Below are 24,838 nucleotides of genomic sequence, written 5' to 3' on the forward strand. Positions count from 1 at the left end.
CAGTATTGTGCTATGTCTCACTAGCCCCCCCCCCCCCCCCCCCCCCAACACACTAGCGATGTGTTTCATAAATGTAGTATATTATATTTAGTTTTTTCTTTGCTTTTAGGAAATCTGAGGTCATTTAGGATTTCCGGAAGATTTAACATGCATTATATTGCTAGTTTGACCACTTTAAATACTCCTTAAAAATAACGAATAACCGGAAATTATGCTATCTACGTATAAGCTGTGTTGTGTTTACGTGTTGTAAGCTTATAGACGGCCTATTTTCTGTGCATGACATGCTTCCATAGAAGACTTGATGACTTCTATCATGGAATCAGTCGTGGCGACTGAGAGCTTCATAAATCCATGTGACCATCAGCTCCTGAGACTAGGGGTCTGCAACCTTTTTGACATGAAGTGCCGTGTCTTTATTTTCTTGATAGTCGCCGTGCCATATCGACATTACTTTTAATTATGACACCACATCCAAATTATATATTTCCATCCGATTTCGATTGTTCATGCACACATAGCAACCTTTATTTTTTCTCTTCTTCTTTAGAAACATTTTCTTTCACATCAGCATGTATGGTTTTTAGACTCAATTATGATTTTTACCACTGTCTCCCCAGTCAGCGAGTTCAATGAATGTGAGTTTAAATGAATGTAGAATTATGTGCAGGATGTAATTTGCATACAGATGTGAGTGGACTTAATTTAACTGTAAACCTTTTTTATATACATTTAAATTTAAAAGAAAAATCATCTCTCTCACACTTATGTCAGTGTGCCAGTGACCACCCTCTGCTGTGCCAATGTTGGCACCCGTGCCTAAGGTTGCCTACCCCAAGTTATGCGCCCAACCTCATCCCGTTTCACATTCGTCTCATTTGCATTTCAATCCGTCGTTAAACAAAACGTTTAGAGGTCTGGTGTCTTTCCAGTGAATTAGTATTTAATAATGCGATTAATGTCCTTTTCGTGTCATTAAGAATGTCTTACCCAACGATGACTTCGTGGCCCGTCTGCAGACCCAGTCCCTCCACCCTGAACACCACGCCTCTCAGTGTTCTGGGCAGAGGGTTGGTGAAGGTGATCTTAGCTGCCATCTCCTTGCCCACCACAGCATCTCCCAAAGGCTGCAACGCACGCCCCACACACGCACACGCACACGCACACACACACACACACACACACACACACACACACACACAGACACACAAGTGTTAAGCCAAATGCTAACGGACAGTGATATGATTCAGCGGTTCTCAAAGTCATTGAGGGGATGGGGGGGGGGGGGTGGGCTGTCATGGACATGGAAACATTAACGAATCACTGCTATGATGAAGAAGTGTCTCAGTTGATGATGTCTCACCTTGATGTTGAGGTCGGGCGTGCGCAGTCTGAAGCTGGTCTGGTTGGCCAGGACCTGCTGGGTCTCTGTGACCCGTCCAGACAGGGTCAGCATCAGGGCGGCCTGGTCCACCAAGTGGTCCTGGTACTGTTGGACCGGGAGCACCCAGTCCATGCTCTTCTCTGTGGAGGTAGAACACTTTAAATATACCTTTTTTAATCTGACCAGGAGCACCCAGTCCATGCTCTTCTCTGTGGAGGTAGGAGAGTTTAAATATACCTTTAGTTAATCTGACCAGGAGCACCCAGTCCATGCTCTTCTCTGTGGAGGTAGGAGAGTTTAAATATACCTTTAGTTAATCTGACCAGGAGCACCCAGTCCATGCTCTTCTCTGTGGAGGTAGGAGAGTTTAAATATACCTTTAGTTCATCTGACCAGGAGCACCCAGTCCATGCTCTTCTCTGTGGAGGTAGGAGAGTTTAAATATACCTTTAGTTCATCTGACCAGGAGCACCCAGTCCATGCTCTTCTCTGTGGAGGTAGGAGAGTTTAAATATACCTTTAGTTCATCTGACCAGGAGCACCCAGTCCATGCTCTTCTCTGTGGAGGTAGGAGAGTTTAAATATACCTTTAGTTCATCTGACCAGGAGCACCCAGTCCATGCTCTTCTCTGTGGAGGTAGGAGAGTTTAAATATACCTTTAGTTCATCTGACCAGGAGCACCCAGTCCATGCTCTTCTCTGTGGAGGTAGGAGAGTTTAAATATACCTTTAGTTCATCTGACCAGGAGCACCCAGTCCATGCTCTTCTCTGTGGAGGTAGGAGAGTTTAAATATACCTTTAGTTCATCTGACCAGGAGCACCCAGTCCATGCTCTTCTCTATGGAGGTAGGACAGTTTAAATATACCTTTAGTTCATCTGACCAGGAGCACCCAGTCCATGCTCTTCTCTGTGGAGGTAGGACTGTTTAAATATACCTTTAGTTCATCTGACCAGGAGCACCCAGTCCATACCTTTAGTTCAGCCATTAATACTGTTGGCAGCACCCATGCAGTTAATGGTTTTGTTTTGTTCATCTCTCTCAAGAAGGGGTGGAACTACGTACTGCATATGTACTTTTTGAGGTATTTCTACTTTCACTTCTACTCCACTACATATCGGATCCAAATACATTGAACTTGTGAAATGTGACATTCTGCAATATGAATACGTTTACTTTCAGTACTTTAAGTACATTTTGATGCCGATACTTTTGTACTTTTTCAATTCCGTACTTTTACGTCTAAACGGGTTTTAACCCATTTTGAACGGGAACCCATTTTGGTGTTAGCATTACATTATGCTTTAGCTATTGAAAAAGAGCAGATCTACAAGCTCATATCGCGCCACCGAGTGGCGCGCTATGAGCTTGTAGGTCTGCTATTTTTGAAATATCGAAGAACGACTGACATAGAAACATAGCTTTTTCTACATCTACTGATGTAGAAGACATTTTTAGAATCTGATCTCAGGTCAGAAGAAACACTGAACCTTCATTGGGCAGGAGGTCCACGGTCATCTGCTCCTTCTTCATGGTGCCCTTCAGCACGCCGGTGTAGTACATGACCGCCACCTGGCTGTGCAGCGTGGCGCTGCGGGCCTCCGAGCTCAGGTTCTTCAGCAGGATGCTGAGGCGGGCGTCGGAGCCCATCTGGGGGCCCTCGCCCTCCATCTTCACCTCCACGCTCACGTCCTCCGCCACGGGGGAGGAGTAGGTGTCCGGCTTGCTGCCGTAGCGGCTGGCCGTCTCCACCGCGATGCGCTCCTCTTCGGAACCTGATGATGAAGACGATCATGTAAATTATGAACCCATTCTGGACGTGGGAACCCTTTTTGGTGTTTTATAACCATTATTTTAAACTTTATCGATTGAAAAATAGCAGATCTACGATCTTGTAGCTCTGCTATTTTTGAAAAGAATCGTTAAAATGTGGCGCAAATTTCGAATATATATTCTTTCAGAGCGAACGTTTTAACTCAAATCTTTGCTTCTGGGGGGGGGGGGGGGGGGGGGTCCCTGGGACAACATTTTGAGATGGGGGTCGGAGGCCAATTACATATAATCTTTGGGGGTCATTGACCTGAAGATGTTTGAGAACGACTGATATAGAAATATAGCGTTTTTCTGAAAACTGTCAAACTGGATTTAGAAGATATTTGTAGAATCGTTCCCAGGTCTTAAATGGGTTAAAGGTTAAAGTTAAAGTCCTACTATTTGTCACATACATTGCTGTATGTGAGATTTGTTAATCTCCGGCATTTGACCCATCTCTTGGAGCGGTGAGTGCTCGAGAATCATTTGTAGTTGATCTATCTTTCCCCCCCAATCCAACTCTTGATGCTGAGTGCCAAGCAGGGAGGCACTGGTTCCCATTTTTACAGTCTTTGGTATGACCCAGCCGGGGATTGAACACCAACCTCCCAGCCTCAGTGCGGACACTCTAACCACAAGGCCACTGAGCTGATACATGCTGTATCTGCTGGTCTTATTCTGCGAGTAAATGGTAAATGGTGCATTTATATAGCACATTTATCGAAAGGCACTTTACATAAATTGTACATTACATTCACCCATTCACTCACACACACATCCATACACCGATGGCGGTAGAAACCATGCAAGGCACCAACCTGCTCAAGTAATTAAGGGGTTCAGTGCCTTGCTCAAGGACACTTCGACACTAACTCTGGGCGAGCCCGGGATGGAATGGCTTGGGAATGGCTGCTCTACCCCTGAGCCACTGCCGGCTCACATGAGTGAGTGTATATAGATATTTATTTAGATCTTTTTGACATGCTTATTTTATGTTTTCTCTCTGCTCTCCTTTTCCCTGCCCCCAAACTCTCCTTTTTCTTCTTTCCCCCTTTCATAATGGAGCGGTTACGTACATTTAAAAAGATAATTTCTGATTCTGACAGGAGAGATATGAGGATGGGAAGATGGGGGAGGAGGAGAGGGAATGTATGGACAGACAGACTCATACTTCATTCATCTTACTACCCCCCTAGCCCTAGGCCTACTCTAAGTATAAATTAATCTTAAGGAGATAGCCAGACAGTAGGTTAGCAACATCAAGCGATCTAATGCGAGTCACGGGTTAGAATTTAAGTTATGTGCTCATGTTTTATCCCCTATTGCCAGAGGAATGCAGTCCACTCCTTCAGCAACTAGTCATGATTTGTGAGACACCAGAGCGCGATACCTTCTCTCTCCTTCCAACCAAAGCAAAACTGTGAGAAATACTTTGACATGAGAATGAGAGCAGGTGAGCATGACGATGCACTCCATCAATAAATTAAGTTATATATATAAAAAATAAAAAATACATAAAGGGGGAATTGGAATGCTTTGCATCTGTTTTGTGGTGTTGTTGTTGTTTTACAAATTGTGCAATGCAGAACAAAGACAAATGCTGGCTGCGTTGTTCCTGTAAGTTTGCTGGCTATCAGGCTTCAGTTTTCTACTTGACAAGTTCCGAAAATCGTTGCTGTATGTCGGGGCAGAAACCTTGTATCTCCATTTCACCATCTTTCGTATTTATTTTGTAAATGAATGCACTACTCCGTCAGACTACATTGTCAAACAAAAAAGTAGCAAAAATGGCCAATCTACAAGCTCACGACCCGTCGCAACGTGGCACGTTGAGTCTTTTCGAGTTTCTGAGATGGTAAATGGTGCATTTATATAGCGCCTTGTGCATTACATTCACCCATTCATACACCGATTGCGGCAGAAGCCATGCAAGGTACCAACCAGCACATCGGTAGCAATTTGGGGTTCAGTGTCTTGCCCAAGGACACTTCAACATGTAGACAGGAGGAGCCGGGATTCGAACCGCCGACCCATGGATCATTGGACGACCTGCTCTACCTCTTGAGCCACAGTCGCCCATGGTATTTTGCCAGTGTCGTATGTTACCTTCAGAGTGCTTGTAGAGGTGGGTGATGTCAGACCTCTCATCAGACCCCACAGCCTTGGTGCTGATGTTGTGTCCCACGGCCTTCTTCTCACTGTGGACCTGGCTGAAGGTCCCGTCCAAACTCCTCTGCCAGTAGATCTTGTCACTGTTCACCTGGTGGTGGAGGGAGAGAGAGAGAGACTGACTCCAACAAACACTGCGTCACACTCTAATGATGCTATCACACTTACTCAGGACATGTACAGACTATTGCATAAGAGTTATGCCCCGTCTGGCATATGTTGCACGGCAAAACTAGCAGTTTTCTTTTTTCAGGGTTGCGACACAGTCAGACGACAGAAGTATGAATCAATCTCAAATCCATACAGTCATCTATTTCCCAAAATGTATTTGAAGAACACACTATAAACATGAATCCTGACCTGAATGCGTGTTGAAGTTTTACTGCCTGGTTTCACTGGTTAATTTCTAATACAGAAAACAGTTTTTCTTTGATTAATTAACGAGGTAAATCAAAGCGAGCCGAGTTCTCGTCTGAAATAGTGAAGAAAAATAAAGCAATATAATAACAAATATATATATATTTATAGAAAATGCATTCAAATGACAAAATATGTTATATTTAGGGTTGTCCCGATCGGATCGGGTGATTGGAAATCGGCTCCGATCACATGATTTTCACAAGATCGGAAACGGAGATAAAATATCGGATTTTTAATTGTCTAATGTAAATCTCAAAGAAAGATGTATAAGCAAATAAAGCAATAAGATTTTGTTAAAACCGTTGTGTTTATGCTAGTTGTTTTCCTTCTGATCCCAGTCAGAGATCATCAAACAAAGACTAGTCTCACTCAGAGGCGTGAAAGACACCTATGATGACAACAAAGGAAATGCAACCCCGCTATGTATGATGGCATACATACATACTCTGAATGAGAGAGACTCTCTTTAAGAGTTTTAACTTGACTTCACTTCTATAAGCTGTAGAACTGTATTCACTCTAATTAACCAATACATCATTACTTTGCTATGATTCCATGATTTCATAGAAAGAATAAAAATCACACCCGTGTGAACTGAGTGGTGCAACTCCCCTCCCCTCCCCCCCCTCTCTCTCTCTCTCTCTCTCTCTCTCTCTCTCTCTCTCTCATATACAGGCAACAGTGCAGCACTCTCTCTCTCTGTTTCTGGCACAACAGCACCCCTACTGGTACTAATAGTCATACTGGTGCTCATTAACGTCACATAGGCGGACACATAGGTGAACACGGACATTGCTGTTCCTAACCCTAACCCTAACCACTCAAAAACACACAATGACAGTCATTCTAATAAAAGTATAGTCACATTTAAGGTATATTATATAAATATACCAGTGTAAGATAAGATAAGCATTATTTAATGTACAACCCCACTGAACGTGCACAGCATACAACAATCACACCACACACACACAGGCATATCACATCCCAAACCCTCCATGCCCGGCCTCACCTCTGCGAAGACGAAGGGCGTGTCGTGTTTGAGGTAGACCTGGCCGGCGCGGATGGCGTGCACGGAGGCGGGGCCGCAGCGGAAGGTGCCCTGGCTGGTCTCCTGGGGCGTGGAGTCCACCGCCTGCCAGCCCCCGTGGCCTGGGGGCAGGTCCGGCCGGGCCATCCAGCAGTCGTTCCACACGTGGAAGTTCCTGTGTGTGGAAAATGTATTACTTTAATGCTGTGATCTGTGGTTTCAACTCTGGCTCCTATAGTGTAGTTGTTGACTTGAATTCCATTTAGTTGTAATCACGTTTTAGTCACCTGGAATGTTTTAGTGTTAGTCTAGTTTTAGTCCGGACTAAATATCATTCGTCATTTGTCTTTTACTGGGAAGCAGTATTGATTTCTAAAACTACAACTAAGACAAAAAATGTCCGTCGACTACCTTTTTCCACTGACGAAAACTAAATGGAAACTAAATAAAAACTAAATAAAAACTAAGCTATGATGACTAAAACTAAGACTAAATATACTGACAATTTCGTCAACAATTAAAAACTAGACTAAAATGTTAGGAAGGGACTAGTGGACAAGAGATCCAGTAGAAGTCATTTTACAATTAGTTGCATGCTGAAAATAGACGATCTACAAGCCCACAACAGATCGGCTATTTCAGGCAAGTGAAAAAAAACAGTCATTATGACGGCATCAAGGCCCGCCAAAATTTTGACTAAAATCTTATGACATTTAGTCGACTAAAACTAGACTAACACTAAAACATTCCAGGTGACTAAAACGTGACTAAAACTAAATTAAAACTATTCACAAGAGTCTATGACTAAAACTCAAATTTGCTGCCAAAAACAACACTGCTGGAAAGTCTGAGATTAAGAAATGCCACAGAAAAGAGAGTTAGAATCTCAGGTACCAGCTTGCCTGTTTGAGTCATCACTGTTATATTATTATGGGCACTAAACGTGCTCATAAAATATAACCATGACATCATGTGTCTGCTCATCAGTTAACCCGAGTTTAATAGCAGATTTTGTATCGACCTGTACCTTCCTTGAACTGTACCCATTCTGCAAACTGTTTATTCAATTAATCAACCAACCAACCAACCCCGGTGGAAAAGGGGCCTCTGTTGTGTCATTAATAAGGGGTGCATACTTAGACTAGTCATTGGTACTTAGTTTAGACTAGTCATTGGTACTTAGTTTAGACTAGTCATTGGTTAGACATGGGTTAAGGTTAGGATCTGGTGTGCTGCCCCGTGGGAGGTTAGGTTTAGGGTGAGGGTTTGAGATAGGTTGTAGTAGTAGGACTAATGATGACTGGTCTAACCAATGACTAGTCTGAACCAAAAACTGTCTAAACTCTAAACTAAGTACTGCACCCCAATAATAATAGTATTGATGATAATAATAATAATAATAATAATAATACATTTGTATAGCACCTTTCATGCCATAGAAATGCAGCGCAAAGTGCTTTACATGCAGCAAAGAGAAAAACAAGAATAAAAATATCATTAAAACAAGCAAAGAGCATAAAACCAGCAGCAAATACAGAACAATGGGTGCCTGAATAAGAACACAGAGGGTTTTTATTAAAAGCTCAACTAAAAGCAAAAGGTGGGTTTTGAGCTGTGCTTTAAAAGGCGTCTACAGAGGGTGCCTGTCTAAGCTGTAGCGAGTCTCCTCAGGGACCTGGGAGGACAGTGGGTAGGCTGCAGGATGCCAGGGGACTGTAACAGTCTCCTCAGGGACCTGGGAGGACAGTGGGTAGGCTGCAGGATGCCAGGGGACTGTAACAGTCTCCTCAGGGACCTGGGAGGACAGTGGGGAGGCTGTAGGATGCCAGGGGACTGTAACAGTCTCCTCAGGGACCTGGGAGGACAGTGGGAAGGCTGGGATGCCAGGTGACTGTCCACAGTCTCCTCAGGGACCTGGGAGGACAGTGGGGAGGCTGTAGGATGCCAGGGGACTGTTCACAGTCTCTTCAGGGACCTGGGAGGACAGTGGGGAGGCTGTAGGATGCCAGGGGACTGTTCACAGTCTCCTCAGGGACCTGGGAGGACAGTGGGGAGGCTGCAGGATGCCAGGGGACTGTTCACAGTCTCCTCAGGGACCTGGGAGGACAGTGGGGAGGCTGCAGGATGCCAGGTGACTGTTCACAGTCTCCTCAGGGACCTGGGAGGACAGTGGGGAGGCTGCAGGATGCCAGGGGACTGTTCACAGTCTCCTCAGGGACCTGGGAGGACAGTGGGGAGGCTGGGATGTCAGGTGAATGTAATGAACATTCCCCTCAGAACAGTACCAGCGTGGTTGAAGCTGTTGCAGGATATATGCTGGCAAAATGTTGCTCACAGAGACAAGCGTAGCCTTGTGAGAAAATGAGTATATAGGCCACAACCACCTGGCCACAATCAACCCTCTGCTATTTTACTCACCTTTATTTTAGGCACAGCTATGACTGTGACTTTTACGACTTGTTTAAAAAGTTGACACTGCATTCCAGTGATCCCCAGTGCCTGCACGCCGGAATGCATAACAAGATATGAAGTGAAAGGTCCTCAGTAGTACGCTGCATGCCTCGCACCCCAGCCCGGCCCGGTGGTCAGAGCCAGCATGTACAATAAACTGGGGGTCCTTGACATGAATCTGAGTCTGATATGGAGTCTATCTGAATACAGCCGGGGGAAGGGTATAGGTGACAGTGTGGTATAAATAAAGCTCTCCGTCACATATTTGGAGGACAGCAGGGATTTCAGAGCAGCATCATTCTAAATATGGTCATTTTGGCCTGGATTGACCTGCAGTGGCTGGAATTTCCTCCCGAAAGAAAGTGAGAGTTGTCGTCATCCCCCCTTCCTCTATGAAAGCAGTGCAGCAGCAGCATCTTACCAGACGGAGTCGGCGTTGAGGTACTCGATGGGTTCCATGTTTTCGTCGAAGTATACGTCCGTGGTGAGGGACACGTCGGTGTCGTGGGCAGACTGGAAGTTGGTGACGCTGCGAGCTGGTATGCCGAGGCAACGGAGCACTGTGGTGCAGCATTAGAGCAAAGAGACAGGAGAAGGAGAAAGGGAAAGTGAACATGAGATTAGAGATTAGTTGTGTGTTAGTTGTTTTTTTATCTTGTCTTTTTCTTTTATGTGAGTCTTGTGTATTTTGTATTCTTTATTGAAAAATCATTCAAAAACTTTGATGACAAAAAAAAAAAAGTATGCTGCCTGGCCTGCACTATCTTAGCTTTTCATCACTTTAACCATTATTTTAAACTTTAGCTGTTGGAAGATGGAGCTTGTATTTTATTTTATTTTTGAAAAATAGTGAAAACGTGTGCAAATATTTGTTTTTCACAGCAGCAAACGTTTTTTTAACTCAAATATTTGATTAATATATCGTCCCTGGAACAATATATTTTGAGATGCGGGTCGGGTAAAGAGAAAGTGAAAACGAGAAGAGATCGCAGAAGTTGAATAACATAAATTCAATTACTCCGCAAATACCTCACTTTAAAAATAGGCTTCCAACGCGGAACCTCACGTTATCCTGGCTGAGGGAAGGCGACACATGCGTGTGACAAAAGTGGTATCCCGTATAGGCATGGCAGGAATGCAGGCCGGGGTATTTTGGGGGTAGATATGAGCTATGGCGGTGCTTGCGCTTCTATCAGGAGGAATGCTACGAGCTATAAGGTCAGCTGCAGTAGCCGTAGCGTGAGATGAGAGGCCACCCCTGTGCAGCAGTTATACATTATTGCCTCTCCAGGCACCGTGAATGAAGTCTTCTGTTGCGGAGAGCAGACACCGCTAATTAGAAGAGCCTGATAGACAGGAGGAAAGCATGAAGCTCTCTCTCTCTCTCCCTCTCTCTCTCTCTGTCAGGGCAATGCTCTGTTCACATGGCAACTAAACAGAAACATGTCCGGCTAGAAAAAAGAAAAGAAAAGAAAAACACTTTCACTGATAACAAGTGCACGCACGTCGCACGCACAAACTCCTGGATGCACGTACGGTGTTCACTCTCCATTCCGACATGCTGCCACTCCGACATTGACTTCTAATTGTCGGAATGGTGGTATGCTCCATATTTGTAAACATCCCACCATTCTGACAGAAAAAAGTCCCACCATTCCGACAGGGACCCGCGGCAGAAAAAGTCCCACCATTCCGACAGATCACTTTCACAACTATTTATTTATTTATTTATCTATGTATTTATTATTTATATTAATATAAATATAAATATTTATTTATTATTTTATTATTTTATTTATTTATTAATTTGTGTATTTATGTATGTATGTATTTATGTATTTATGTATTTATGTATTTATGTATTTATTATTATTTATATTATTATTTATATTTATTTATTTATTATTTTATTTATTTATGTATTATTTATTTATTTATTTTTATTTATTTATTGTTGATTGATTATAGTACAAATGGTTTACAACTATTTATTTATTATTATTTATTTATTATTATTTATATTAAAGGTATATTCAGTGATTTCACTCAAAAAACCTTAGGTTTCGTTTTTGGCTGTGGGACCCAGCCTTTCGTCCAATCAGGATAAAAATCAAAAACGAAACCTAAGGTTTTTTGACCCCCAGGGGTTAACTGGGGACAGGGAGGAACTCCTTATATGGCCAGCACACTCTATAGTAGGGAGGATTATCACAACAAAACAAAACAATAAGTGATATTTGAATTAAGTGAAATCACTTTTATACCTTTAATATAAATATTATTATTTATATTTATTTATTTATTATTTTATTTATGGTTTATTGATTATAGTACAAATGTTTTATCCTGCTTGAATATTATCGAATGTAATAGCATGAATTACTCAATTGAATTATTAATTTAACTTTCTGAAGATGATAGGCCTATACAGTGTGTCCCAGAAAGAAAGTCACATGCCAGCAGAAAGAAAGTCACACGCCAGCAGAAATATGCCTTCAACTGAGTATTATTATAACAAAACGGGACCTAGTTACTAGTTCCATGCCAGTATCATGTCAGTATCATGTCAGTGTCATGGTCAGTGTCATGGTCAGTGTAATGTCAGTGTCATGGTCAGTATCATGTCAGTGTCATGGTCAGTATCATGTCAGTGTCATGGTCAGTGTCATGGTCAGTATAATGTCAGTGTCATGGTCAGTGTCATGGTCAGTATCATGTCAGTGTCATGGTCAGTATCATGTCAGTGTCATGGTCAGTGTCATTTCAGTGTCATGGTCAGTATCATGTCAGTGTCATGGTCAGTATCATGTCAGTGTCATGGTCAGTATCATGTCAGTGTCATGGTCAGTGTCATTTCAGTATCATGGTCAGTATCATGTCAGTATCATGGTCAGTATCATGTCAGTGTCATGGTCAGTATAATGTCAGTGCCATGGTCAGTGTCATGGTCAGTATAATGTCAGTGTCATGGTCAGTGTCATGGTCAGTATAATGTCAGTGTCATGGTCAGTGTCATGGTCAGTGTCATTTCAGTATCATGGTCAGTATCATGTCAGTATCATGGTCAGTATCATGTCAGTGTCATGGTCAGTATAATGTCAGTGCCATGGTCAGTGTCATGGTCAGTATAATGTCAGTGTCATGGTCAGTGTCATGGTCAGTATAATGTCAGTGTCATGGTCAGTGTCATGGTCAGTATAATATGTCAGTGCCATGGTCAGTGTCATGGTCAGTATAATGTCAGTGTCATGGTCAGTGTCATGGTCAGTATAATGTCAGTGCCATGGTCAGTGTCATGGTCAGTATAATGTCAGTGTCATGGTCAGTGTCATGGGCAGTATCATGTCAGTGTCATGGTCAGTGTCATGTCAGTGTCATGGTCAGTGTCATGTCAGTGTCATGGTCAGTGTCATGTCAGTGTCATGGTCAGTGTCATGGTCAGTATAATGTCAGTGTCATGGTCAGTATCATGTCAGTGTCATGGTCAGTGTCATGGTCAGTGTCATGTCAGTGTCATGGTCAGTGTCATGTCAGTATCATGGTCAGTATCATGTCAGTGTCATGGTCAGTATCATGTCAGTGTCATGGTCAGTGTCATGTCAGTGTCATGGTCAGTATCATGTCAGTGTCATGGTCAGTGTCATGTCAGTGTCATGGTCAGTATCGTGTCAGTGTCATGGTCAGTATCATGTCAGTGTCATGGTCAGTGTCATGTCAGTATCATGGTCAGTATCATGTCAGTGTCATGGCCAGTGTCACGTCAGTGTCATGGTCAGTATAATGTCAGTGTCACGGTCAGTGTCATGGTCAGTATAATGTCAGTGCCATGGTCAGTGTCATGGGCAGTATCATGTCAGTGTCATGGTCAGTGTCATGGTCAGTGTCATGTCAGTATCATGCTCAGTATCATGTCAGTGTCATGTCAGTGTCATGGTCAGTGTCATGTCAGTGTCATGGTCAGTATCATGGTCAGTATCATGTCAGTGTCATGGTCAGTGTCATGTCAGTATCATGTCAGTGTCATGGTCAGTATCATGTCAGTGTCATGGTCAGTATCATGTCAGTGTCATGGTCAGTGTCATGTCAGTGTCATGGTCAGTATCATGTCAGTGTCATGGTTAGTGTCATGTCAGTGTCATGGTCAGTATCGTGTCATGGTCAGTGTCATGTCAGTATCATGGTCAATATGACTAAAATGTAATAAAAACTCATAATGTAATAATCAGCTCATATATTATAAAGACATTATTGCATTATGAAGTTTTATTACAGTATGAGTCGCCTATGTGGAGGTTCTTAAAACAGTTTCCGTGCCGGGAATGGATTAATCCAGGTTAATGTCGCTGCCAAACCCGCTATACCCGCCATTTGTTCTATGTGTTTAATCCGCTGTATTGTAATAAATAAAAAGAAAATCCGTCTTCGTCGCGGAGATAGAGAATAGATGGTTTCGTTTTGATGACGAAACCGGAAATCGTCACATGCTGTGGGCTGCTAGGGCTTCTGGGAAATTGAGGCCAATGGAAATGCATGGGGTGCAACGCCTCATTGAGACGAGTCTTGTGTGCGTCTTCCGGGTGCACCAAGATGGTGGATGATACGCTCGGATCATAACAAACCACCGGAGCTTTTTTTGCTGGATTTTCGCGGATTAAAAGCCCAAATAATTCAGCGTATGCTCTAAAGGTAATACAACAATCTCGGCAGTGAAGGGGGGTTGATTAAAATGCGGGTTAAGCGTGTAAAACAGTCAAACTGTTTTAATGTAACACATTATTACATTATAGAAAAATCTATTAAGTTATGTGCTCGTCTTTTAATTACATTATGAGCTGATTATTACATTATAAGTTGCTACACACCCCTTAAAAAATTGCCTTGAAAATACATTTAAGATTTGTGGACTGTCGGAATGGTGGGACTAAAATGTGTCGGAATGGGGGGATGTCGGAATGGCAACATGTCGGAATGGGGGCATGTCGGAATGGAGGGATGCACCTGCACGTACATGCATACAGCTCACACACACACACACGGGGCACCATAACCTGAGCCCGGCGTCCATGTTCACCTGTAGTGGTGATGCCAGAGAAGACCCAGCACTGTCCGTAGCAGACGGGCGTTCCGTCAGACGAGTGGTACTTGCGCAGGACCTCCACGCTGCCGCTCCACGCCGTGGGGGACACCCCGTCGCTGTAGTTCCCCGACCAGTTCCCCACCAGCACGCCAAAGTCGTCCTGGGCGTTGATCTGGAGAGATGGACGCGAGAGCGACGAGACTTTGATTACAATAATATGCGTCGTTGTCGTAACGTTGTCGTTTCTGAAACAGTCACGCAGGGGATCCATCTGATCTCGTATCTCACAGGTTTTGGAGGGGCGCCAGCCCTTCCTATATTCAGCTATAGTGTAGATTCCTGTCCCAACACAAACATTAAATGCCATTGACAATGAATGGAGAATCTACGTCATAATTATGTAGACGAGCAAATCGGCTATTTTGTCCTAACACAAAGATAAAATTCCCCTTGACAATGTCCTCATATACACCATGAAGATGTAGGATGATAAGAGCGCCCCTCACTTCACACGGGTGTGACTTTTACACTACATTTACTGCAGTGTAGAATAATACGTCATGAGGCCCACAGGGCAGGAGCCTATCTCCTGTTTCTGTAGCGTGAGGCAGCTTGAGTACAAGTACAGCCCCTGGACATGACGCTGGTATGTCGCAGGGACTTACCCCCCGATCCAACCCTTGATGCTGAGTGCCAAGCAGAGAGGCACTGGGTCCAATTTTTTTTATTTGATCATGCTCATAAAGTGATCTGTGCTCAAAGTGCAATTAAAAAGTTTCGGTCCTAAGACCTTCGTCAGTGCTATCCGAGCAATCTTGGACACTCACCATGGCAGATATGACCCTGACCACGTTGATAGCGTCTCCTCGCCCAGACGGAGGAATCTCACTCTTCTCCAGGATGAAAAGACAGGCATCCAGGACGCCTTCGTGGAACTAAGAGACATACTGAAAAGATTACTAAAAGGGGTACACTTACACTCATACAGAAAGAACATTTCAAATGGTAACCTTTTGATTCTTGAAATTGTGGCGTTGTCAAGTGTTGGACCACAGTCAACCTCTGGCGACTACATCAGAGACTACATCTCTGATGTAGTCGAGGTGTAGCTTTCGTACTCCGTACCTGTCCAAAGTGACTGACTACATCAGAGATGTAGCCTCTGATGTAGTCGAGGTGTAGGTTTCCTACTCCGTACCTGTCCAAAGTGACTGACTACATCAGAGATGTAGTCTCTGATGTAGTCGAGGTGTAGCTTTCCTACTCCGTACCTGTCCAAAGTTCCAGGTGCGAGCGCCTATCTGTTTCTCCGTGCCGTAATAGATCCTTCCGATGTCGTTCATCACGTACTCCGTCCTCTCGTCCTTGTCGTCCAGGAACACGGTGTCCTCTAGAAAGACATGCAGACAACCAGACAGTACATGAGACTCCATGCAGACCCGTGATACAGTACGGTATGTACTGTACTGTAACAGGCATGCCGTTCTGTGGACCTGTGGCCTGTTTTCAATCAACATTATTCCCGATTCCATCACAAAGACCCCAAAGGGAAATGTGTTGCCTGTTTATTTCTGTCTGTGTTCACTGCTACTGTAGGAACAAATATCGAAAGCATATCGAAATCGGCCATAAAAATGCCATATCGTATACCCACCGGATCGGATCGGTCTAAAAAGAATCCAGATTATTTTTAGTCACAATAATAAATGTGACTGTCTGTCGGTTTTGTTTTGTGTATTTCTAATGTTTGAAGGCAGCATCCGTATAATATCGGATATCGGTCATAATTTCATAATCGTACACCCCTCCCTACAAATGGATACATTTGTACTTTAAACACGAACTCCATACTTCTTTGACCGGGATCCGTTATGGGTCTGTATACTTGACCTTGACCGTGGCCTATTTTCATGCCCTGTATTACAGTGATCCATGTGGTTCGGTGTGTTGGTTTGTTGGGGACACTCTGTGACTCTACACCGGGTGGAACCAGAAATCAGGCCTGGCCCAGTTCACTTCAGGTCAGGTGAAGTTTTTCAATGATTAAGCCGAGCCAAGAATGGGATTTTCTCTTTCTTGAACGTCATGGGTGTTTCTGTGAGAGTCAGCGAGCCACAGGACAGGAAACGGTTAAGCAACACAATAGCGTGTCGGTCCCATCGCATTGGGGCCCGGTTTCATTTAGAGGAAAAGCTCTGCGGTGACATCATCACCACCACAGAGGGTGTGGGACCCTCAGACGTGCATCTCTCTGCCTCTCCGTTTGAATCTCTTTCCAGTGTTTTTTCGCTCTCTTGTTTTTTTCCAACCATCTGTTTGGTCTCTTCTCACTCCTCCTGACACATGGACGTGATTACCCACCGGTGAGACGCTATGTGTGTGAGAGGAGCAGGAGGAAGGGGAGGAGAACGCACGAGGCCATGAGACAGAGAACAGGCTAAGTGTGGGAACAGAGGGAGAGAGAGACTTGGCAGGGAGGGACCCATTACGAGAGCGAGAGAGAGAGAGAGAGAGAGAGAGAGAGAGGTGACAAAACAGTGATATTTTGGAGAGGATGGTGAAAAAAAACACAGGAATGGGAGTGAGTGGAGAGTGGAAGGAAGAGGCAGTAAAAGGTTACACAAACGGTCACGATACGGAGGGGTGGAGAAAGGGCGGAAGTTATGCCTGAAAGAGAAGCATAACTTTAGCTAGGGGGATTAGAGAGGGAGTATAAGGCAAGCCACGGGGGGGTTAAGGGAGGCTGTGTGTAAAGTTTTACTGGGAGAAAGTGCAGGGAGGTACCGCGGATTAAAGCACTGACAGCTGCGTCTCACGTGGTGCTCACTCCTCACTAAACATCTCTGGAATGCAACAAAAGATAGAGAGATAGAGAGAGAGAGAGAAATTAAAGGAAAAGAAGGATGGGGTGATAGAACGAGGGTCAGGTGAACCGAGAGAGAGGGAGGGGGGGAGAGAGAGAGAGAGAGAGAGAGAGAGAGAGAGAGAGAGAGAGAGAGAGAGAGAGAGAGAGAGAGGGAAGGGTGGAGAAGAAAATGTAGAGGAAAGCATAACGCGGGGGAGGAAGATTGCCACCAGCTGTAGGATTATTATATTGTGCAACATGCCTGAAGCACTTTATCCAGTAATTGGGGCATTCTGGCTTTTACACGAGAGGTTTGCAGAGATTGGTCTGGGGATGGAGAGATTGAGAGGAGGAGAAAAACGATTGGGCTCGCCGCCAAAAGCAGCAAACGCATAATATCAAAGACGGGCTTGCTCTTTTTTATTTTTATCAAAAACACATCCACTGCTTTTTGCTGGGATGCACAAAAACATCTTTTCAAATCAATATCCTGTGCAAATGCTTTGCTGTGGTCAGCAAAACTCAAAGGAGTGAGAGTAAGAATACGCAATGAGTGGCCGGCGAACTGCTATTATGTTTTGCTCCAGCGGTGCAGTTGTTTTGCAAGGACATCTTATCTTTAACTTGGTTTCTTATAACGTGGGCAGCACAGGCACAAAGCAGTGCGACATCCAAAAGAATTACTTAAAGCCTAAAGTCGAACACAGGGTCATGGTGTTGTAGCTATTTGATTGATGGGAACACGTTCCTGGGCAATGAGTTGGCCTTTTCCCGCCCAAAGATAAATTGGCACTCCTCTGAGAGAGCCAAAGGCTAAAGACACTCGGGTCTGTTCTGAAGCACTCTCTGCTAACAGAAATAATGACTTTGTTGCCCTTGCTTGTACGCTGATACAATCTACATTTATACTTGCTATGCTCTGACAGGATCTCTGCCTTCTATTTGCTATGCTATGATAGTATCTGCATTGTATTTGGCATTCATCAGATGTTTCTTATGCAAGCTGTTAATTACCAAAGTATTTTGTCTGAATACTGACATGAGACATGACTCTAATTTGTGTCTTTCTTTCTTTCTTTCTTCCTACCTCCCTCAGGTACCTGAGCAGCCCTGAGGCTATCAGAGCCCAGCTGAACAATGACGAAGCAAAGCAAAAACAAATCTCCAATCTGCTGTATGTAATTTTGACCGTATAGGTATACAGTATTAACCTATTTAGACAGTTTTCTGAAAAACCTGTCGGTAACCTTTTTCACGTCAAGGACGCCCAGAATTATCTGCATTTGGGACACATTTTCATGATCTTTCAAAAATAGCAGATCTATACAAGCTCGTAGAGCGGCACTCGGTGCCGCTCTACGAGCTTGTAGATCTGCTATTTTTCAACAGCTAAAGCATTAACATCATAGCACGGCTGGGCCTTGCATTACCTTGGCACCACGGGTTGAAGAGCATGACAATGTTCTTGCTGGAGGTGTAGGTGGCCACGCCCCCGGCGCCCTTCAGCGAGCCGGTGGTCACGGTGAGCCCGTACAGGCCGATCACGGCTCTGGCCGGGGAGTTGACGGACAGCTTGATCCTGTTGTCGCTCTGCTCCACGACCTTGGCCTCCCAGCGCTCGTCCTCCAGCTCGTCCACCAGGGGCACGATGACATGGGTTCCCTTTGACACCATGGGCAGGGGACCTGTATGAAGGGGACACACATTTACAATACATGTTAGGGTTCCCTTTGACACCATGGGCAGGGGACCTGTATGAAGGGGACACACAGTTACAATACATGCAGGGTTCCCTTTGACACCATGGGCAGGGGACCTGTATGAAGGGGACACACATTTACAATACATGTAAAGCTAAATTCCAATACCACAACTTTCACACTCGCTCACTCTCCTCGCGTCCTCCACTCGCTCCTCGGCTCCGCCCCCAGCGAGGAGGAGAGGAGGAGGAGAGTGGAGGACAGAGTGGTGGTCGAATTTTCCTCTGGAATCGGAATGTACTACGCTGTCATTTCAAAGCGACGGCACATTCCGCGATCACTAATGACGTGTATCAAATTCAATTCAATTCAAAGGGCTTTATTGGCATGGGAAAACATACGTTAACATTGCCAAAGCAAAAGTGGTGTCACACAGCTGGATCACTGGAACTCCGAACAGAGCCGTACAGTCTACAGAATAGACAATTCATCATTTTGTACATGTAACCGAGGGTCCGAGGCCAATGTGTATGTATTGGTAACATGTGCAAGGCAAGGCTATTTATTCCTGAAATAGTGAATAAGCGCCAGGATGCGCACACGTATAAATCACCCCCCCCCCCTCCTCCGACAGTCAGTCCTCCTCCGCGGTCTTTGCAAATAACGGACACTATAACAGGAATTAGGTATAGTCTCTCTGACTTACATATTCAGTTCAGTCCACATATAAATAAATACATTTTTCATTTCTGTCACCGTCATTCATAGCAGTCTGTGCATTCAGGCATGCACAGAGATAAATTAACTATAGCTTTTGAGGTGCACACAATATAGCCGGCCTAATTTATATATCCTACTTTTATTATGCTTATATATCACACAACGCAATAAAGCCAGTGGCTTGTTGTCGTCCTTTCACTTTCACATAAGTAGGCTAGATAGGCTACTTTATCATTCTGAAGCTCTATTCATTCAGCGAAAATGTGTCTCTTCAACAAACAGTTGAACAGTGCGTGCATGTGTGTGTTGGCCGTTGGGTCGGCGACTTCAGCCGGCCGGCAGCTAGTGGATGGGGGGGGGGGGGGGGGGTGCACAGTATCGGGTTTCATCAGTGTTTTCTGTGCCACATGTGGAGGAGGCGGACTTATGTCACTGGAGAAGGAAAAAAAACATGTACACGTGATGCGGAAATCCGCTACGAGGAGACAAAATACCCCACCGAGCCTGCACCTGATGTACACTCGCTCTATGCGGTCTCGGAGAGCTCACTCGGCTCCTCCACTCGACTCTCCTCTCCTCCTCGATGGAGCGCTTTAACAATCGGAACGTTAACCATTTCAGGGTCACGCTGGAATGACCCAGAGTGACCGAGTGGGAGTGAGTGAGTGGCCGAGATTTTGGGTATTGGAATTTAGCTTTAGGGTTCCCTTTGACACCATGGGCAGGGGACCTGTATGAAGGGGACACACAGTTACAATGCATGCAGGGTTCCCTTTGACACCATGGGCAGGGGACCTGTATGAAGGGGACACACATTTACAATACATGTTAGGGTTCCCTTTGACACCATGGGCAGGGAACCTGTATGAAGGGGACACACAGTTACAATTTACAATTTACAATTTAGGCATTTAGCAGACGCTCTTAATCCAGAGCGACTTACATTTAAGCAAGAACAAAATCATGGGAATACATCACATAAAAGCATTTATCATGAAACATGCGTAAGCTAAGAAGGTAACAGCGGAATATCTATATGATGAAACTATACATACACTATACATAATAAACTATACATATTCACTACTATGCTATACATATGTACTATGGCGTGCTATGACTATATACAATACAATTATAGTGCTGTCTACATAACATGCTATAAGTCTGTGTCAAATGCTATCTAAGCCAACATAAATGCTATCTAAGGGGTTAGGGTAAGTGCTATGGGCTATGGGTTACAATGCATGCAGGGTGCCCTTTGACACCTGTGTGTGTGTGTGTGTGTGTGTGTGTGTGTGTGTGTGTGTGTGTGTGTGTGTGTGTGTGTGTGTGTGTGTGTGTGTGTGTGTGTGCATGCATTCTCTGTGAATACTGCATGCTCAAGTGTGCATGAGATACGGGTAGACCTCTTTATGCCCACATCACACTGTGCCACGAAAACCCTTTTAAATCCTTCTTTAGTCTCCTGTATCCTAAATCTGACCTCTGGTAGGGTAAGATAGTAGGAGACAGTGACAGTGGAATGATTCCACATGTACATATCTAAATCTGACCTCCGGTAGGGTAAGATAGTAGGAGACAGAGACAGTGGAATGATTCCACATGTATCTAAATCTGACCTCCGGTAGGGTAAGATAGTAGGAGACAGAGACAGTGGAATGATTCCACATGTATCTAAATCTGACCTCCGGTAGGGTAAGATAGTAGGAGACAGTGAGTCAGTGACAGTGGAATGATTCCACATGTATCTAAATCTGACCTCCGGTAGGGTAAGATAGTAGGAGACAGTGACAGTGGAATGATTCCACATGTATCTAAATCTGACCTCCGGTAGGGTAAGATAGTAGGAGACAGTGACAGTGGAATGATTCCACACAGATATTCTGCTGCGGGCTGCATGCCGAGTAAACCCTATTATTCAACGTCACTGTAATTACTGGTCTGTCGCTGCAGCGAATGACACAGTAAACAACAAGCCAACAGCCAGAACTAAACTGTAAACAACACAAGCATCGCAGCCCTTCGCTCCAAGTGTGCTCGGTTCCTCTGAGTAAACACACTCAGCGCTGTGCAAAGCTTCCCATGCAGAGTTATGTGTAATCTTCTATATCTACATAAATGCACCACGTCTCTGTGTGTACGGTGTACGTACGTCTGAAATCCACGTAACTCGAGAACCGTTCGCCCCGCCGACTTCAAATTCGCCACACGCGTTCCACACCCCCACAGGGAGTGCAATGCCCGGTGTCGAGTCGGTCGGTCGGACCCACGGTTGTCCAGAACCGCCACAAAGGGCCTCTGCCCGGGCTCTGGACAGGTAGCCCGGCTCGGCCAGGATTCACTGACGTTTCCTCCCCGTGGAAACGTCAGTGAATCCTCGCTATGAGTCTGGCCGCGCCAGCCTACTGGACAGGGCCCCTGCCCAGGCTCCATCTGACATCACAACACTCTGTTCTGTGTCAGGCATGCCCATATTTGGGCATGCCTGACACAGAACACAGAATAAAGGTACACAGAGAGATGGATACATAAATGTGGGGCATGGATCTCTACACCCGGGCCGATCTACAAGGTCACAATTGCTTGTATTTTCGGCGGGCCGGGGGTTTCGGCTGCTCCATGAAGAAGAGACATGACGGCCTGCTGTGATGTTTACCTCCCAATACTAGCCTGGATGTGGGTTTGGAAAGTGACTTTGAGAATCTAGACGTCACGCTCGGGGCAAGGAAAGAAAGAAAGAAAGAAAGTAAAGAAAGAACACTTTGGAGGACTAACAACTGTCTGGAAGGATTGTGTCTTGTTTGTTTACTTTAGTCATGTCATGTCATGTCATGTCATGTCACATCAAGTGCAAAAGGACATTACTCTAAGTGTGACATTCTTCGCAGAGGAAGAAGAGATTTTCCCTCAGCTGTTGTTAGCTTTGGAAGCAGCAGTCAGAGCTGCAGTACTGAGTACAGTACAGTATGTCTGCTCCCGATAACCAGATAACATTGTTCTATCTGACCTGAGCCAGAACCCGACACCCTTCCTCTCCCGCCCGCTGCATACTCGCTGGGAGGAAAATCAATCAAAAAGAAAAGAGAAACACTGTCTCTGTTTCCACTGCGGAGTTCAACATTAACCAAGATTGACTTCACACAAAGCATGCTTTCACACATCTGGGAATGGGAAGGTATATAGTATCACTGTATCAGGTTCAAACCCCGACCCTGAGCAAGGCACTTAACCCCCAACGGCCCGCCGATGTTCTCATCACATCCATCTGAGGAGCCATCAGCTGGGTTCAGCCGTGAACGCAATTTCCCTTCCTTCGGGGAGCAGAAATCTTTCCCTTATGTTTGAAACGCCTGCATATTGCACAACTGGCTCACGGGAAATTATTTTCTGAAAATCAAGGATTTGCCGGAGGGAGTATACTGTACGCATGCAGCGTATATTATGCATATGTCATTCACTACAGATGACACAGGTATTTCAACCCCCTCCTCCTCCCCCCTCCGCCCCCCCCCCCCCCCCCCACCCCAAAACATACAAATGGTCGCTGATAGAAAAGCATTTATCTCATTTGGAAGCCAAACGGTTTTCTGCGGTGCCACTGCTGCCTGTGGTAACGGATGGTTATTCCCGAGTGTGTAATGGAACGGTGAGCGTTGTAAATGCCATAAATACCACAGAGAGGGTCTGGTGTCTGGAAGCCATTAACTCTGGCAGGGGAGGTGTAAGCTTAAAGCTGCTTAAAAATGTGTTCGCAATGTCTGAGCCACTAATATAAATCGTACACTGTCATACACTAATACTAATCATATGCACTGCACCATATATACTATTTAAAATGTCTTGGTCTATGACTGTGTGTGTGTGTGTGTGTGTGTGTGTGTGTGTGTGTGTGTGTGTGTGTACGTGTGCGTGCATTAGCTATTGCTCGTCTGAATGTCTGTGTGCACATGTGCCTGTGTGTACTGTATGTGTGTTGCACTTGGCACATATACTGTGTAGTGCATTGTTTTCCAAGCAGTGGGTTGGAACCCATTTGTCACGGACACATTTTTATGGGTCCCTTTATTTTTTTTATTTAATACACTTTGTTTTTAATGATTATTATTTCAAAACACTTCAGAAAAAAGCAAAAGGTTTCATGAATTATAAACTAATTTCAATTTTTTCCCCCCAGTAATTTCATGAAAAGATTTCAAAAAATAAAATAAAAAATAAAATAAAATCCATACATTAAGTAGTAGATCTGTTATTTTCACTAGTTTGGGTCGTGGGGAGACATATCACATCTCTCCTATGGGTCACGGCCTAGACCGCTTGGGAACCACTGCTATATAATGCAGCATACACAGTGCATACATGCATGTACTGTATACCGTACCCATGCTAATATTTCTACTAATCCACATGTGTGGTCCCCAGCTGCCATGCTTCACCACACAGTATATCACGGGGGTAACAGCTGCATGTCAAGAGCCACCGGAACGCCTCACACATGAACAGTGCATGTGTTCACACATGAACACATGTGTGCACACATGAACAGTGCACATGAACACATGTGTGAACACATGTGTTCACACATGAACAGTGCAACAGTGCAGTACCACATCATCCACCATGTGAACCGCATGTGAAGAACACGCTGTACTCCACTCGGTGATAAATGACTTGAGTCCTTCCCTTCCTGCCGCCATTCTTCATCCACCTTTTACGGTTTTGTGGACACTTTCTCACGTTCTGGCACGAATCATAATGACCTGAGGCTTTAACCCATTTTGGGAGGGAACCCCTTTTGGTGTTAGCATTATGTTATGCTTTAGCTATTGAAAAATAGCAGATATGTAGGTGCACAGACATGTAGGCGCACAGCTAGGGGCGGCAGTGGCTCAGAGGGTAGAATGGCCGGCAAAGCAGCTCGAGTTCGATCCCGGGCTCCCCCAGAGTTATAGCCCCCCAATTGCTCCCGACGTGCAGGTTCATGCCTTGCAAGGTGTCCTCCGCCATCGGTGTATGAATGTGTGTGAGAATGTAACGCACAATCTATGTAAAGCGCTTTGGCCTTTAGCCACAAAGCTTTGTCCACCAGTCGACCTTGAGGCTTAATCAGGAGTTGTAGTAGCCACAGGATAATCTAAGCGGTGGATATTGCTCTTGTCTTCATGTCTTTATGTATGTAAATTGTCTTGTTCTTTGTGTTATGTCAAATGTGTGTATATGTGTTCTGCAT

General features: G+C 44.7%; 1 protein-coding gene across 1 annotated transcript in view; it reads right to left on the reverse strand.

Annotated features, from left to right (window-relative positions):
* LOC310870856 (protein-glutamine gamma-glutamyltransferase K-like) overlaps positions 1-24,838 on the reverse strand; it is a 42,672-nt gene that overhangs the window by 5,371 nt on the left and 12,463 nt on the right. The window contains exons 4-13 of the mRNA XM_083782201.1: positions 18,619-18,873; positions 15,615-15,733; positions 15,171-15,278; positions 14,338-14,515; positions 9,688-9,826; positions 6,798-6,990; positions 5,303-5,456; positions 2,875-3,159; positions 1,364-1,524; positions 991-1,127 (exon numbers count right to left, since the gene is read on the reverse strand). Of these exons, the coding sequence (XP_083638327.1) occupies positions 991-1,127; positions 1,364-1,524; positions 2,875-3,159; positions 5,303-5,456; positions 6,798-6,990; positions 9,688-9,826; positions 14,338-14,515; positions 15,171-15,278; positions 15,615-15,733; positions 18,619-18,873 (1,729 nt within the window). The remainder of the gene's footprint in view (positions 1-990; positions 1,128-1,363; positions 1,525-2,874; positions 3,160-5,302; positions 5,457-6,797; positions 6,991-9,687; positions 9,827-14,337; positions 14,516-15,170; positions 15,279-15,614; positions 15,734-18,618; positions 18,874-24,838) is intronic.

This window comes from Protomyctophum parallelum (genome assembly GCF_964188405.1).
Source record: "Protomyctophum parallelum genome assembly, chromosome: 14".
Lineage (NCBI taxonomy): Eukaryota > Metazoa > Chordata > Actinopteri > Myctophiformes > Myctophidae > Protomyctophum > Protomyctophum parallelum.